Raw genomic sequence first — 15,310 nt, 5'->3', positions numbered from 1 at the left:
AGGATTATGTCATTTTTAACCCTCAAAATCCCTATGAGTTTGTGAGCAACAGCAAAACCCAGGTGATATTTTACCTGTGGGTAAGTGGGGACATGAGAACTTGTATTTCTGGTGCCAGATGTGCTCCCAGAGGGTTGGGAGGCGGTGCGGGGGCGCTGCACACTAGTGAGGCAGTGTGGGCTGTGGGCCCAGATGTTTGCCCATGACTTGGGTCACACTTTTCTTTGCAGGTCTGACCCCCTGCCCTCACTAGACTTGAAGGTGGTTTGGGCAGAGCATCGCTCTCCCTCAACTCCCACACCAGGGTTGGTCCCAGCTGTGGCAGTGATGCTCTCTGCCTCTCCCACCCCTGCTTCCCCGGGGCCCTCTGTGTGCCTTGTGCCAGTCAGCAGCTTTTGGGAGAGGAGTGTGTGAAGGGAGGGGGTCTTTTGTGCTCTCTAGAAGGTCTTGGAGCCTTTTTGCCCCAGGAACCCTGATTTGGTCACCACGGCGTGGGGGCAGTGCCCAGACAACAGGGAGGAGACAGGCTGGCACTTCAGAGTACAGTTTCAAAATGCTTGTTGTGGACATTTTTTCACCTTTTCCCAGGACGATGCTGGTTTGCAGTATGGAGCACCATTCCTGAGCAGCCAGGTGAGCGCAGGGGGGACCACAGCATGTCACCACCTTGGCTTTCCTCCTGGCAGCAGCATTGTCCCCTCTCATCCCCTTAAGCAAAAACAGTGGCCATGTCCCCAGCCTGTCCCCCTTGGTCTTCTGAAGGGACAAGCCAGGATTGATTGAGCTGAGTTTAAGAAGGCCTCTCTCTCCCAGAGATGCCCCACTGCATCTTCTCCTGGGGCTTTTGCCTCTGATGGTCCTTCCATGGGACGGGGAGGGAATGTCACATGGAGGGACCAAGCAGGAACATTTCTGCTTGAGGAGGGAAGAGCCAGCGCCTAGGACAAACACACAGCCTCACCACTCTCTCTGCAGACCTTCAACAGTGTTGTGGGACACTTCAGCCAGTCGGTTTTTCATTTTAACAACTCGCAAGCTCTGACAGGCACCTCGGCTGGAAAGCTGGTGGTGTGGGATGTGGTCAGTCCCCGCACCCCCTCCAAGGAACTGCAGGCCAAGATGCACAGCATGAAGGCCACCAAACTGGTGCCCTTGCAGAAGGACAGCCTTACCGTGCTCCAGGTGTTTGAGAGGTAGGGACAGCAGTTTTCAGTAGCCATAGGTACATTCCTCAGATGTCTCAGCCGTAAGAATGCAGAGCTAATGTTGACAAGCTACAGCCAATTGTTGCAGTTTTGAGTCACTTGGCAGCGTGGGAGGACCAGGGAAATTCATGCAGGAAAGCGGTGCTGCTTTATGAGCCGTTTCTCCAGCTTTTTCCAGCAATGAATTTGGCTAGGGAAGAAAATAAAAGTTGAAAACTCCTGCTAACGTGATCCCAGCTCTGCTGGGGTAGCTCAGACACTGGGCTGCCACGGTCACCGAGGATCGTGGATGAGTCCTGCTCAGCCTTCTGGCCTTTACCGGCAGAGGGAGCAGACAGCCACCAAACGCCTTGTCAGCCCTGGGGACAGGGCAGGGGACACTGCGGGGCCACAGCAGTCTGGTGGTTTCTGCACAACCCTGGGCTTTCCCCCTGCACATCTGTACCGGGCTCTTCTCATGCACTTGTGCAGAGAAAAGGGGAAAGAAATTTGCTTCTGCCCAAGGATGCTATCCAAGAAACATTTGGGTGTTCTCAATCAGTGTGTGGATTAAAAGCTTTCCCTTCCTTACAGCTGCATAGTAACAGGCAATGTGAAAGGTCAAGTTAAATTCTATGATGGGCAGCTGCAGCTCCTCACCTGCTACAGCTACAACAAAGTGGGTCCCATTCGGTCCATCTCCTTCTGCAAAACCTCTGCTGATCCTCCCAGTGCCTCCCCAGCCTGCTCCACCTCCTGCATTGCTCTCACCAGGTGAGTGCCCCTTTATAAACCCAGGTCTTCTCCTGCATTTGCCCTGCAGCTTGAAAGTTGGGGAGATAATCAGCTGAAAGCTGCCCCATGGGCTTCTGCCTTGGCTGGAGCAGGTTTCAACCCTGTACCTGCACTTCTGGGCAGGATGGGGACAGTGAGGGAACGTGCCCCTTTATACCTCTTCTCCACGGATTTTCCACTTTGGGTATTTGTCCCACCTGCCCACCAGAGACAAGCAGGGGGGTGTCTCCTGGGCAGCCCCGGGCACCTCCCAGCAGCCACAAAAACCCAGGTGGGCTCCAGCACATCTTAAATTCTGAACTTGATGTGATGCCTTGGTGCAGGCGAGAGAAGCGTTAACGCGGGCATGGCGATGATCTGCTGGTCCTGGGGTGTGCAGCTCCTCTGTCACGTACCCAGCACACCAGGCAGTGCTAATGCTGAGCCTCCAGCTCCCACTGGGCCCCTTAATCTCCCCCTTAAACCCTTCCTCTGGATGGCTATTTCCAGTTAGATTTTATCATGGCCAAGCAAGTTGATCAGGGCAGTGGTGGTGCAGAGGCTGCCCCAGCAGCGATGGTACTGGTGCTGGGTTGTACCACATGGACCCCTGGACCTTGGGACATCCCCAGCCTGGTCGCCAGCCCCTCTCTGCCCCTCTGCGTGATGTAGCCATGTCTGAGGATTTATAGGAAGTCTGCAGGCCAGATGAAGCTGTTCTGTGGCTTGAACCAGCCTGCAAACCATATGTCTGTCACTCCTGTTAAGGCTCTCCTGGCAACGTCTGTCCTTAGCTGCACGTGTTTTCCAAAGAGCCATATGGGACAGATTCCTCTCCAGCCTGGAGCAGTGCCCTGGGGAACAGTTTGGTTTTCCCTCCTGGTTTCTGTTGTCTCATCCCTTTTCCTGGGTCACTGATGCAGCTCCTGCCGCTTACAGCTGCTTTGGGCAGCACAAAAGGCAGAAAACCAAAGGGGAAGCCTTGCCCCTGCTTGTCTCACCAGGCTGGTGGTATCAGGTATGGCTAAAGAGCCCAGCTAAGGTGTGCAAGAGGTGCAGCACCCTTCAGTGCCCAGGCCAGATGTGTGTAAAGTGATGGCTGTCAGGGGCCAGCTAGCAAAGAGGCTGCTGTTTCCTCACTTGTGCTGCCTGCGTGATGCAGCCATGCACATCCATCTGTGCAGCTCCTAGATCTCTGTGTGGTCTTCCCCTGACCCTTTAACTGGGCTCAGCCTCTCAGTTCTCAGGCACACCGACAACTATACATATTTGTTCTGTAATGTGCATAATTATTCAGATGTCTGCTTTAGACATCACCAATTATGCAGCGGGAGCCTCTTCGTGCGTTACAGTTGGCGCGGCTGAGTGAACAGACAGGCAGCCGTTCTGTCTGTGGCGCGGGACTGAAACTGTCCTCTGACCTTGTCCGTGGCAGCAGGGTCAACACAGAGCCATGGACAATGGTGGCACGGAGACATATGAAAAGACTATTCAGAGTATCTTCAATTGCTCATTTGTCCATCTCACACACCACTGAATTGCAAACGGCAAAAGCTACGCAGATGTCATTCATCTTCTGGCTTGCCTACCCAAGTAGAAAATGGAACTGGCTCCACTGTCTTCCTGTGGAGATTTACTAGGTCATGAATACAAAGTGCCACCTGCCTTCCAGGTCAAGACGTATTTGCATATCACAAAATATAAATGATCATCCAGATAAGTTGCCAGAAAGAGACTGATGTGTAATATAGCTTGGAGGGACATGAGCCAGCTAGTCTGATTCATCAAATTCTGTTTCTCTCACACTAAACAGGAACTTTATCCTTTCAACCTCTGATGCAACTGTACTCTATGTTGCAACAGACAGGACAAACTTTGAAAAAGTCATGGAAGAGGCAAAAAAAGCTGTGAATGCCATCACCTGTCACCCCCGGCAGGCACTTGTTGCTGTGGGGAGTCACTGTGGGCTGCTGAAGGTGTGGGACTACCAGCAGACCAAGTACCTCGTTAGCAGGATATTCACTGAGGCCGGCATCCAGTGCTTGTCCTATGACCCTGAAGGTATCCTGGCCCCATGACCCTCCCCATGTGCCAAGCACTAGGCTTTCTATGAGGAGTGATTGTGTCATGAGAGTTTTCTGGCATGCTTTTCAGGTTATTTTCTGGCTGCTGGTTTCACTAATGGAAGCATTTACATCCTTGATGCCATTTCCCTTCAGTCCATCTGCAAAGAGTTCAAGTTCTCACAAGGTCCCGTGACTCATATTAGCTTCTCGCAGGATTCAGAGTACCTCGCAACTGCTGTAAGCTTGTTTTTTCCTCTCGGTGATTTACATGCCCTGCTCATGGTGCAGCTTTTGACAGGACTGGGAATTGCTGGCCGTCCTGTAAGGTACGGCAGAGCGAGCAGTGTGGAGGGCTGTCCCTCCCCTGGGGCTTCATGACTCTGAAATGCTTTTCCTGTCTTGAAGAGTCACTCTGTAAAAACGTCACCAGTCACAGCCGCTCCACAGACCTGCTGCTGGCAGCGTCCCATCACTAACTTTAGTCGCAAGCCTTAGCTCTGCATCCATCTGTAGGAAGGGCTGGAGCAGGGATTTCCTCCTGGCTGGAGCACCATGGTGGGGGTTGTTCCCTTGGTCCCACATCTCAGTGCAGAAATGTTGAGGCAGCGTTGAAGCAGTTTGGCACAGAGGTTTTAGCAACTGGTGATGATCTGTACAAAGAAAATGATACTCCCTTCAGGCATGGATGCCAGGCCACAGCAGTGGGAAGCACCTTCCTTGTGATTTCTGGGAGTCATTGAACTTGATTTACTGCTCCTCTGTTGTGAGAGCGGCTCCCCAGCCAGCTAGGATGCCCTGGCCAGGCTGAGGACCCAGGAAGCAGCTGCCCACATCTGTCTGCCCTGGTGTTTTATCCTGGCAGTGACTCTAACCCTCCTGCTGGGACTCACAAAACTGAAAGGGCCAAGCTAAGCCCAGAGGGGACATGCAGATCTGCCCATTGCCAGCCAGGGGATGTGAACGGGGATTGTGGCTCATTGACCTTTGCGCTGTCGTTCCAGGATGAGAAATACTCTGTGACTGTTTACAAGAGAGTCCTGCAAAACGGGAGCAGATGCTGGGAACACCTGGCAGGGCTGCACTCCCACTACAAACCCATCCGGAGCATCCTCTTTGGGGTCCAGTTAGACAGCAACGAGCCCAGGCTCCTGAGTCTTGGGGAGGACCGGCAGCTGGTAGGTCACTGTGAAAGTCTAAATGGCAGTGGAGCTTTGTGGTTAAAGTGAGGAGCTGGACAAGAGCACCGAGGGAGACTCAGTCCTTGGTTCTGCAGCTCCTAACCCTCTCCCACCAGTCCCACTGTTTCTCATTGTGGTCTCAGGGCAGATCTGTCCAGGGTTCAGGGCTGAGGCTCTGCTATTGCAGTCTGCTCGCCCTGGCTGTTGCAAGAGATGCTAGATCCAGTTAGTCCCCAAGGTCCAGGGTGCTGGCAGACCACAGGGGAGATGCTGTGTTTCCTTATCTTCCCTCCAGATTGAATATGACCTGAACAGAAGCACCAAGGACCACTTGGTTGTCTTGCACAGGGACCGGCTAGAGCAGATTGCTGTGCCCCTGTGCTTGGCCTGGTACCCACAGCTCAGCACCGAGTCCTTTATCCTCACTGCCAACAACTGCTACAAAATGAAGCTCTACAACACAACGACCAAAATGTGCAGGTAGATGAGAGATTCATGTCTACCACTGCCTGGGAGCCTCTATGTTCTCCTCTGTCTAATGGCTGCCCTACTCCCACCCATGAGTATGTCTTTGTCCATCTGTGATGCAGATCTTGGGATGACTCTAGGGCCCCCAGGTTGCTCCATTCTCGTGTCCACTCTGCTGCTCACTAGCATGTCATCTAGTAAAGTGGCTTCAGGTGGGTCTCGGTCTGCTCAGAATGTTGGACTTGAAATGCAGCAGTTGGACATCAGAAAAGAAGATGGGAGTCTACACAAGCAAAGCATGGGGACTGAGTGATCCCTGAGCACTAAATTCCTCTCTTAGCCCTAATCTGGTCCCTTCTAGTCAGGGACCCAGTCCTATCCTGTCCACTCAGCCAGTAGTACAAAGCCTTTGTGCCCACCACACCTCCCCATATTTACCCATCCTTGTGCACAGCAGCCACTCAGAGAGGGAAAATGTTTTGTGAGCCCTAAAATGGATGAAAATGGTGTTTGCCTTTAGAAAGACCCTTCTGGGACCAACCTACGGCTCCCCGTTGGAGAAGATACAAATCCTCCCAACAAAAAATGCTACAGACCCCCAGAAATGCTATCTGGCATACATTACAAAGGACAAGGTATGGACCCCCATCCACCCCAACCGTATAAGAGCCCCCACTTGTAGAGGCAGTAGTCCCTGGGGCAATTTCACTGCAGATGAAACCATGTGTAGGCTGGTCCTGCCTGAGAGCTGAGAGAGCTCCCAGGAGGAGGATGCAGTGCTGCCCCAGCATGCAGCCCTCCTGTGGGACGACAAGCCCTCCCATGGGACCCTCAGCCTTCCCAGGCTCCCTCTTTCCTTACAGGTAGGCTTGCAGATTTTGCCTGTCGATGGCAACCCCCACAAGTCCTCAGCTTTCATTTGCCACCCAGATGGTGTCTCTGACTTTGCTAGCTCCTACGATGGACGCTACATCTTTACAGCGGGGGGGAATGACTGCACTGTTATGAAATGGAATGTCAACCTAAAGTGAGTACTACAGGAAGGAGAAAGGAGTCTTGTTACGGCTTCCACAGCTGCTTGGCCAACACAGCTGAAGCAAATGTTCCCCAGCATTTACACTGAGCACAGGGCTTTTGTCCTAAAAGGTCTCTGTGTTAAGGAGGAGTTAAAGCCAGGTCTCCCAGTTATTTCTGCTCTTATCTCAGTGTATAGGGTGATGCTGCACCAATGGGGTGACGCAGCAGGGTGCTGCATGGGGAGTATTTCTTTGCAGGGCTCTTTTGAGCATGGGCCATTTTGGGGCAGATGACAAAGTCCTGCAGCTTTACTCTCCTTCCACAACACTGTGCCCATGACCAGGCCAACAAACCACCTCTGGAAAAGGGGGTCATGGGGTGGAGGACAGGTCCCAGCATTAGCAGGAGACCGACCACTCGCTGAAAGGAGCCTGAGTCAAGGCTGGCAGCATCTCTGCTCCACTCTGGGGGCTGCCAGTTTCCAGATACCTGGCCTGCAACAGGGTTTATTAAGAGTGAGGCCTCATGCCCTGCATTCATACAGGCTTTCCAAAAGCCCTAGCTCACCACCTACAGCCAGCTCAGCATGGTGGGCATGTGGCACGCCTGGAGATGGTGGCATGGCAGTGGGGTCAGCCTAGATTGCAATGCTCTGTCAGGCCCCAACTAGCTATGTAGGGTGGCAGCTGAAACAGGAGGGACACGCTTTTGGGGTGGCTTTGCTCCTCTCTATGTAATGTAGCCACATAGTCAATAAGGGGGATTAAACCAGCAGACCTCACAGGCAGTAGCCGTAGCGCCTATAAGACAATCCAGTCTGGGAAATGGTACCCAAATGGTAAGAAGTTGAGCAGAGGATTTTCTGGTCCTTGTGAGGGCCTGGCCAGTGTGATGGAGGATCGTCGGGGTTAGGCAGGGGATCAGAGCAGCAGCACTGGCTGCAGGAGGAGTATACGGGGCAGCTGCTGATATAAAGTTATCTGCTCTCCAAATGGGATAGGCCAGCATTTGCTGGGAAATTCCCCCTCCATTTGAAGACTGGATTTAGGACAAGATGCCTTAATCCTATAAAGCTTGGTTTACATGAGTAAACGGACTTCAGTAAATGGGGTGGCAGGAGGAGTGAAGTCTGCTTGTGCAAAAGAGGATTTCTAGGCTTTGGCCCAGAGCATCAGTGATAAACCCTGCCAGGTTTATTACACCTTTCTCTACAAGTGTGCAATTTCCCTCTGCCAGCTCCCTTGGACAGTGGTGCCAGAGGCGTGCTTCCACATGGTAGGCAGGTGATGTGGCAAAGGCAGGATATTTTGGTTTCTTTTCATGTCAAGGACCAAAGCCTCTTGTGGCAATGCATGTGCAGTGTAGCGGGCTCTCCCCTCACCAGCGTGGCTGCAGACACCCAGCAGATATGTGTGAAAGTCAAAAGGGATGACTTCAGCTGCCAATGAGCTGAAAAGTGCCAGGCCAGTGTGAAGCAACTTCACTTTTGCACATCAAGGACTGGAAAGGGAGCTTAGACCTTGCTGGAGCAGGAAAAGATAGATAGTGTGGCATGGTCTCTCTTGGTCTGTGGTTGTTTTGTTTTGTTTTTGTTTTTGTTTTTTTTTATTCTGCATGTCACCCTACTAGCACAGAGCATGTCTCCTGGCTTCTGGGAAATCAACCCCACAGAAGCTGGCTTTTAGCCCTTGCTCCTATTTTTGCCCTTTGGGGTGCACCTGTGAAGCACTGTTCCCCCTCACCTTCCTAGGACAAAGGTTTTGTGGTTAAAACACATGCTGGTCCTGTGTAGAACATTTCTTGTGGGTCCTGCTCACTCAGAGGAAATCCCAGAGAGTGCTGGGCCAGCTTACCTTCATGTGCCAGAACAAAGGAAACCTGGGTGGGAAAGCAATGGGCTTATTTATTTTCTTTTCCACTTTGTGTGGCTTAAGCAGTCGGGGGTCAGAATAAGCGACATTTTAAGGAAGGCAATAGAATATAAATGATCCTTCTTTATAATGGTTGGCCAGGGTCCAGGCAACATTGAATTTCTATGTAATTTGTTTTCGGAGCGAAGCTCTTGATGAGCTAATTATCATTTTATTGCTGCTTCTGGCATCTTGTGCATCTCCACTGTGTTTAATACCCAGATAACTTAATTATGAAAAAAGCATGAAGCTTGCAAAAAACCCAGTGGAAGCAGTACAACAGAGGTGTGCGTGAAAGCTGCAGCCTTGCTGCCAGGCGTGGGGTATTATGTGGCAATGCTACACTATGATTGCACTACCAAGCTTGGTTTCCTTTTTCATCTGCACAAGCCGAATGGATCCTTTTGGCTCCAACTGCCTATGAAATTGAAACAAAGAGGTGGCACTCAGACGCTTTCAGTTTAATGTAGGCTGCACCTGCGACACAGTCACCCGGCACAGCAGAGGAAGTAGAGTAATGGATTGCACTGAGTTATTGGGGAAGAATGTGTTAGATCAAGGAACAGGGAGCTTAGGTTTGTGTGGTTTATTGCAAACACCAAGCCCCAGCCCTCTCTGCATGTTCAAAATGCTGATCTAGCTAATTCATCTCCCTCAGTGTCTCTATAAGGAAGCAGAAAAGCTAAATGCCAGACACCAAGCTCAAGTCCATGGAAAAGCTCCTGGCTCCCAGCCCCATGCTCATTCCACTAAACAAGAGGACCATTCAGTAATAATTAATTCCCACACTGTGCTATTGTATGTAAAACCTGGGTATGAAATATGCTGTAGAAGTGCAGGCTGATGATAAAATAGTACATGGTTCAAGGCAATGCTTTTCTTTCCTGAATTCCGAGGCCCATGGATTTTATTTATTTATTGAAAATATCTGTGAAGGATGACTAGAAAGGGAAACATGAAATCTCTCCTCACATGAACTCTTCCTGTACTTTATTTTCTCTGCTTCTGCCAGTGCCTTGGATGCTGCTGCTTCCCTGGGTGGGGAGGGCTTGATCCCATTCTACAACCTACTGGATGGCGGCAGAGAAGGCGAATTCTTCAGGGTAATTGTGCTCACCGTGAACGCTGTCTGGCAACATCTGGTTGGAGTTTAAGATTCATTTATACAGGCCTGACATTTCTTTATTTTTTATCCAGCTCGCCTTTAACAGCAATCTCATTGATATGCCTATTAGTAAATCTTAAAAGAAGTCTTATCTTCCACGCCTATTGATAACTGAACTTTACAGTATCTTGTCTGAATCCCTTGCAGGAACTGGAAGACTATTTTTACTATGCACAGCTGCGCAGCCATGGTATTGATACACTGGAGACCAGACAGGTGTCAACACATATTCCCTTGGAGGAAATGCCTTCTGTAATGAGAGCAATGGGATTTTATCCATCAGAGGAAAAGGTCGGCCAGTTGTTTTTATTGTTGTTATTAAAGGAAAAAAAGAGCAAAACTGATTGCATTTACCAAGGGTCCTGAGGGCCCGATTCTGACCATTGCCATGCTGGATGGCTCCAGAGTATATTTGCTAGCTTTCAATGTATTTAACCTGGTCTGCATCAATATAGTAGTGGTCAGGATCTGGCAGCAAATTCCTCAAAAAGTAATGATTCCTCTCAAGAGAGTCGGGCAACTGCAGGGGCAGGCTGAGCAAACCTGGAGCCTGATGGCTCACAAGTGTTCCACAAAAGATGACCTCAGGGTCCTCTAGAGGTTGAGTGCTCTGCCACCACTGCAGAGGTGGCTTTCCTCAGAAGATCGAGAAAGTTGAGGAATGAATCTTCCTTTGGCTCTCAAGGACAGCAGCCTCCATCTTTCCAAAGTCCATGGGCTGAAGTACCTTGTGTGCTGGCAGTGATGTGCTTCGGTCTCTCTGTGGCTTCTGCTAGTGGCTGAGCTGCTTTACACGCAGCACGTGGTTAGTGGGCTGTGAGCTGGCTCTCCAGGGCAGATGGAGACTCAACCAGTGCATCCTATATGTGTTACCAGAGTGGGTGGGAATGTCCAGCTCCATGCAGTCATTCATTTGGACACTGACAGAGCCTCTTTTTCTAGTTCTGCCTGGGACTGATGAAAGAATGGTTTTAGATGGAGACAGCAGCTTTTATTCCCATGGAACTTAAAGCTCTTTCATAACTGATATACTCTCCAGAAGCTCTCTCTGAGCTTGCCTTTCAGGTTGCAGCAGTGGAGCTTCCTATCAAACATTTCTCAAGAGCTTTTTTAGCTTTAAATTTTACAGCAGACAAAGACAACTGATTTAATAAGGGTGCTGCTTCTTCCCCTTTTGTGGCTGTTTCTACAAGGCGGTTTGTATTATATACAAACCTCATTTGTAACATTGTAACCTGGCAAAAGGGTAATTAAAGTGCATACAAAACAAAATTACCGAATCTGATGCAAGGAGATTTAAATAACGACCTCTTTGCACCAGTTACAGCCCTTCAGCGCAGGAGGGGTTCTCCCAAGGGAAGCTGTACGTCGCTGTGCTCCCTTTATCTTTCTGCGGGGGAGGCTGCGTTCATCTCTGCCACTGCACAGGAACCCCACAGGCTGCTGAGATGGGGCTGTGAGTCAGTGCCACCCCATCTGCCCGACCGTACTCTCTGCCAGAAGAGCCAGCAGATGGAAGGCAGGGCCTTTGCCACAGCCACCACCTAACAGACTTGCTTTGAAGCCCCCGCAACTAGCAAATGTTCATCTGAGCCGGGACTGCTTTGCCCTTGTGTCAAGCTGTGGTGTTATCCCCTCATGCTTTGTTAGATCTTTTCCTTGGGTTATTACGTTTTTGCCTCTTGGGGACAGAGAGAACATATTCCCCTGGGAAATGTCTCTGCAAGAATAACTGTTAACCACCACGCTGCCCCAAATCAAAATGAAAACAGCATTTCAGGAATGGAAACAGAGGTGCTAAGATGTTGTGAAACCAGGCAACCTACAATCTGCTTCTCAAAGCAGGCAGGACAGTATTAAAATCCTGAGAGAAAGTTCATCTCTCTCTAGAGTGTATTCATAAAGGAAAAGCAGGAGGAAGAAAAGGCAGCTTGGTCTGACTAGCAAAGCTTTTGGGAATTGGTGTTTTTCTTTTATAGCTCAGTGGGGCTGATATAAAACCTACTCCCAGATCAGCCAGAGCTGAGTGAAAATGACTGTTCTTGCCTGGCATGACATTTGCTACAGGAAAAATGCAAGGCTGAGATTTCCCTCTTCCCTAGGCTTCATTCAGTGGAAAAACTTGTGACACAAGGACAAAGGCCCAAGGCTGAATGCAAAGTCCTCCCCAGGGAGATCTTGCATCAGCTTCCCTTCCCGGGGAGTAACAGGCTTGGTACATGTTGGCACAGGGAATTCTCCCAGCGTTTCTCTGCTGCCCGTGTATCTCCAAAGTGTCTGCTTCTTAGAGCATGAGTACGATGAAGGCATGGAGCAGATCCTGCCTTTCGGACACATGTCTGCTCAGCTGCCAACTGGGCTGACTCACAGCACCGGACTTCAGGAAAACCACTCGTATCCAGCACGGCCAGTGCTTGCCAGTTTACCCGAGAGAAGAGTGATCCAGCTGTGCAGGATGTCAGTCCCACTGAGCAAATTTCAGATTTGGCATGTGCAGTGGCAAAACTGCACCAGACGCTTGTTGGAAAGATTGCTTATGCCAGTGTGTATGTACTGTGTGCAGCCTGGTTACGTCAGGACTTTCATGCATGTACTTTTGTAGTGGCATGGTATATTTACTGGTTTGTGGTTTGCCTGCCTGCTGTCCCAGAGTGGAGACACAGCTGTAGCAAAGGTACCGGTAACAGCTGCAGAGTCACCAAGTGCCTCTCGTGAGAAAACAGAGGAAATCCAAAATGACTGCATATCTGTTACCACTGTATTTGCCTAATATTGGCATAACAGCAGTCATGTAACTGTTAGCCACATCCATCCTCAGCTGCTGAGCACTAGCTTATTATTGACATTTGTGGTACCAGTCCGTGCACAAATATGGCACATTGGCCTTCATGAGATCAGAAACTGTCCTGATGCTCTTCAAAAAGAAAACATGTAACTATCTGTCTTGCCTTGAACTTTAGATTGAAGAAATGATAAACGAAGTAAAATTCAGCAAATATGTGGATACTGAAGAACAAGTGACAACAATCAATTTAGAGGATTTTATCAAACTTTATATAAATCATCGACCTGCATTTGGCTTGTCAATGAAAAAAATAAAACGAGCGTTTCAGGTTCTTGGTTATGATAATGAGAATGGAGACAAAGTTGTTGACAGAAGAGACTTACTGTTGCTGCTTCAGTGCAGAGGTGAGCTATTTCTTTTCTAATATTAGTTTTATGCTTGCTAGTTCTGCCTTCAATTTCAGAATATATTCACTGCAGCAAAAAATTAATCTGGAACTATAGCTTGGTAACCAGGGCAGGCATGTGGAGCCACCTGTCTTAAGATTTTAAATTGAATAATCACATCTATTGTCTTAGCTGCACTTTTACTGCTCTGGAAATCTCTGCTCACCTGAGGTATCTTGTCTGTCAAATGATGAGTATGGATCTTGGCAAATTGTATCCTTCTTCCAGTATACCCTTATGTGAATCATTGTTCTCTCGTCAAGTCACACAGTCTCCAGACAGGTAGTATAAAACTGAAAAAGAGGGGGACAAGAAAGGAGGGATGATATTGGTCAGTCTGGGCTGAATCAATGTGTGAAAGACTGAAAAGATGGGATGGTTTAGTTCAGCTGAAGCAGGGACAACACTGTAAAGGTGTGTATAAATGTGCTTATGGCCAATGCCATAGAGAGGTAAATAACAAACTTCTGTTGTTTTGCTCCTGTTCTAAAAGTGCAGCTAAGCATTAAAAGAGGTAAATGCTGTTTTACTCAGTACATCACCTGGTAAAACTCCTTGCCAGAGAGATCCTTGGAAACCAAGGATTCGACCAGAGTGAGAAAGGTCAGTTATTTATACGGATGGTGTGAACATCTGTAAATAGATACATTAGATAGAATGCTTTCAGAACAGATCTATAACCTTATGCTTCAGGGCATGAACCAGCCAGTAACTGGGAACAAGTGCTATGTCCAGGTTATTCTGAGATACTAGATCAAGACTTTCCTGTACCTTCCTCTTCCTCTTCTGTGTGGAAATGGCTAGAGCCACGGACAGAAGGCTACATGGAGTGTGGTCTGCCCTGTGCCAGGAATTCTTCAGTGGGAATAGAAGTGCAGTGTAGCCCAAAGAGCTGTCTACATCAGTATTTCTCCCTTTGATAAATGTTTTTTGCCAAAATGCAATGTGCAGGAACAATTTTCCTTAGAATCAACATTTTCCTGTGTTGGGATCATGTGTTTTGATTGGCAATGTGTATCTCTTTATCTCAGAGAAGCCAAATCCTTTTTCAAAGTGTCCTGTTTTGTTTGTATGCTGTTCTTGTTCAAGTTGCCTTCTAGTTTTTGTGTTAATGACACCCTAACCCAGGAGGCTGGCATTGCTTTGTTGTGTACAGGAGAGCATATGACAGAGGATGAGCTGGCACAGTGTCTGACCACCCTGCTGGGCAAACGGCCTGGGGGAGGAGGGTCTGAACCGGACACCTACGGTCCCTCAGGTACAGGATTAGCATTCCACACAGCACAGAAGCAGGATCGCTTCCATTCCCAAACAGAATAATTTAAATTGCAAACCCATTACTTTGTTAGGCCAAGAGCTGTCAAAAACACTCAGACAGGACTGCAAAAATAGTCATAGAGCTACAGATTGTCCTTCATCCATGTAGCAATTGTGTGGGTGTATCTAAAAATAAATGGACAATGAAATATAACTGGGACCTGACAAGATTACAACGCCCTTTATCTACTGTCTTGGAACTGAAATTAGAAACACACATTGGAAGGTTTACACACCAAAGTCCACAGGCAAAAAGGAACCCTACAGTATGGAAATGACAGTGTTGATTTCATCCAGGCACCAATGCCCATTGTAAGGGAGCTGCTAATAACTACCGCATTGGTCTGCAATTTATGTCCCAGTCTAGAACAGCAAATTACAGCGCCAATTTCCACCAAGTGGCATTGCCCATTGTAATTGGAATTGCTGGCGAGTGTCACATTTTTTGTAAAATCCCAGTCCACACCAGTCCAGAACAGCATGTGGTTAGGGCTGTTGGCAATGGGCTGCATGCAGTGAAGGCACAGCTCCTGAAGGGAGCTGCCTAGCACTGCAAAGCAACTTTGAAATCCCTGGATTCCTTGGGATCCTAAAATCATGTCAAATTAATTAAGTTGAATTTGGCCTCTTCACCCTTCCAAGGCAGGGACGTACTGCATGGTGAGACTCGCAGCTACATGGATTCAACAGATTTGATCCCTGATACCAGCACATAGGGTATTAAGCTAGTAAACCCATACTTTTTAATGACTATTTTGGACATCTTTAAAAGCATTCTATCCACTTGCTGATGCTTACAAGTTTTACTGATCTGAAAAACTGTTTTTACATTGCTATTTTGTTTTGTGGTGTTGTTACTGCTCTCTAGGTGCAGCAGCTTTGACTGAAGAACTAATTCCAGAGGAAATAACAGCAGAGATATTCACTGCTGACATTCTTGGCTTATCCATTGCTGAACCAGAAAAAAAGAACAGAAAAAAGAGATGAATCTTTAGTCTAA

The 15,310-nt window shown here is 48.7% G+C and overlaps 1 protein-coding gene across 1 annotated transcript in view; it reads left to right on the top strand.

Annotated features, from left to right (window-relative positions):
* CFAP251 (cilia and flagella associated protein 251) overlaps positions 1-15,310 on the top strand; it is a 20,150-nt gene extending 4,840 nt beyond the window's left edge. The window contains 16 exon segments of the mRNA XM_033008169.2: positions 3-80; positions 589-633; positions 976-1,193; positions 1,779-1,958; positions 3,772-4,019; positions 4,113-4,261; positions 5,026-5,199; positions 5,498-5,682; positions 6,191-6,305; positions 6,534-6,697; positions 9,610-9,700; positions 9,910-10,053; positions 12,723-12,951; positions 14,150-14,251; positions 15,179-15,272; positions 15,274-15,310. Of these exon segments, the coding sequence (XP_032864060.2) occupies positions 3-80; positions 589-633; positions 976-1,193; positions 1,779-1,958; positions 3,772-4,019; positions 4,113-4,261; positions 5,026-5,199; positions 5,498-5,682; positions 6,191-6,305; positions 6,534-6,697; positions 9,610-9,700; positions 9,910-10,053; positions 12,723-12,951; positions 14,150-14,251; positions 15,179-15,272; positions 15,274-15,310 (2,253 nt within the window).

Source organism: Tyto alba, unplaced genomic scaffold, assembly GCF_018691265.1.
Source record: "Tyto alba isolate M040663 unplaced genomic scaffold, T.alba_DEE_v4.0 Super-Scaffold_44, whole genome shotgun sequence".
Lineage (NCBI taxonomy): Eukaryota > Metazoa > Chordata > Aves > Strigiformes > Tytonidae > Tyto > Tyto alba.
Note: the sequence above shows the minus strand (reverse complement) of the source record. Positions and strands in the feature narration are given on the sequence as shown.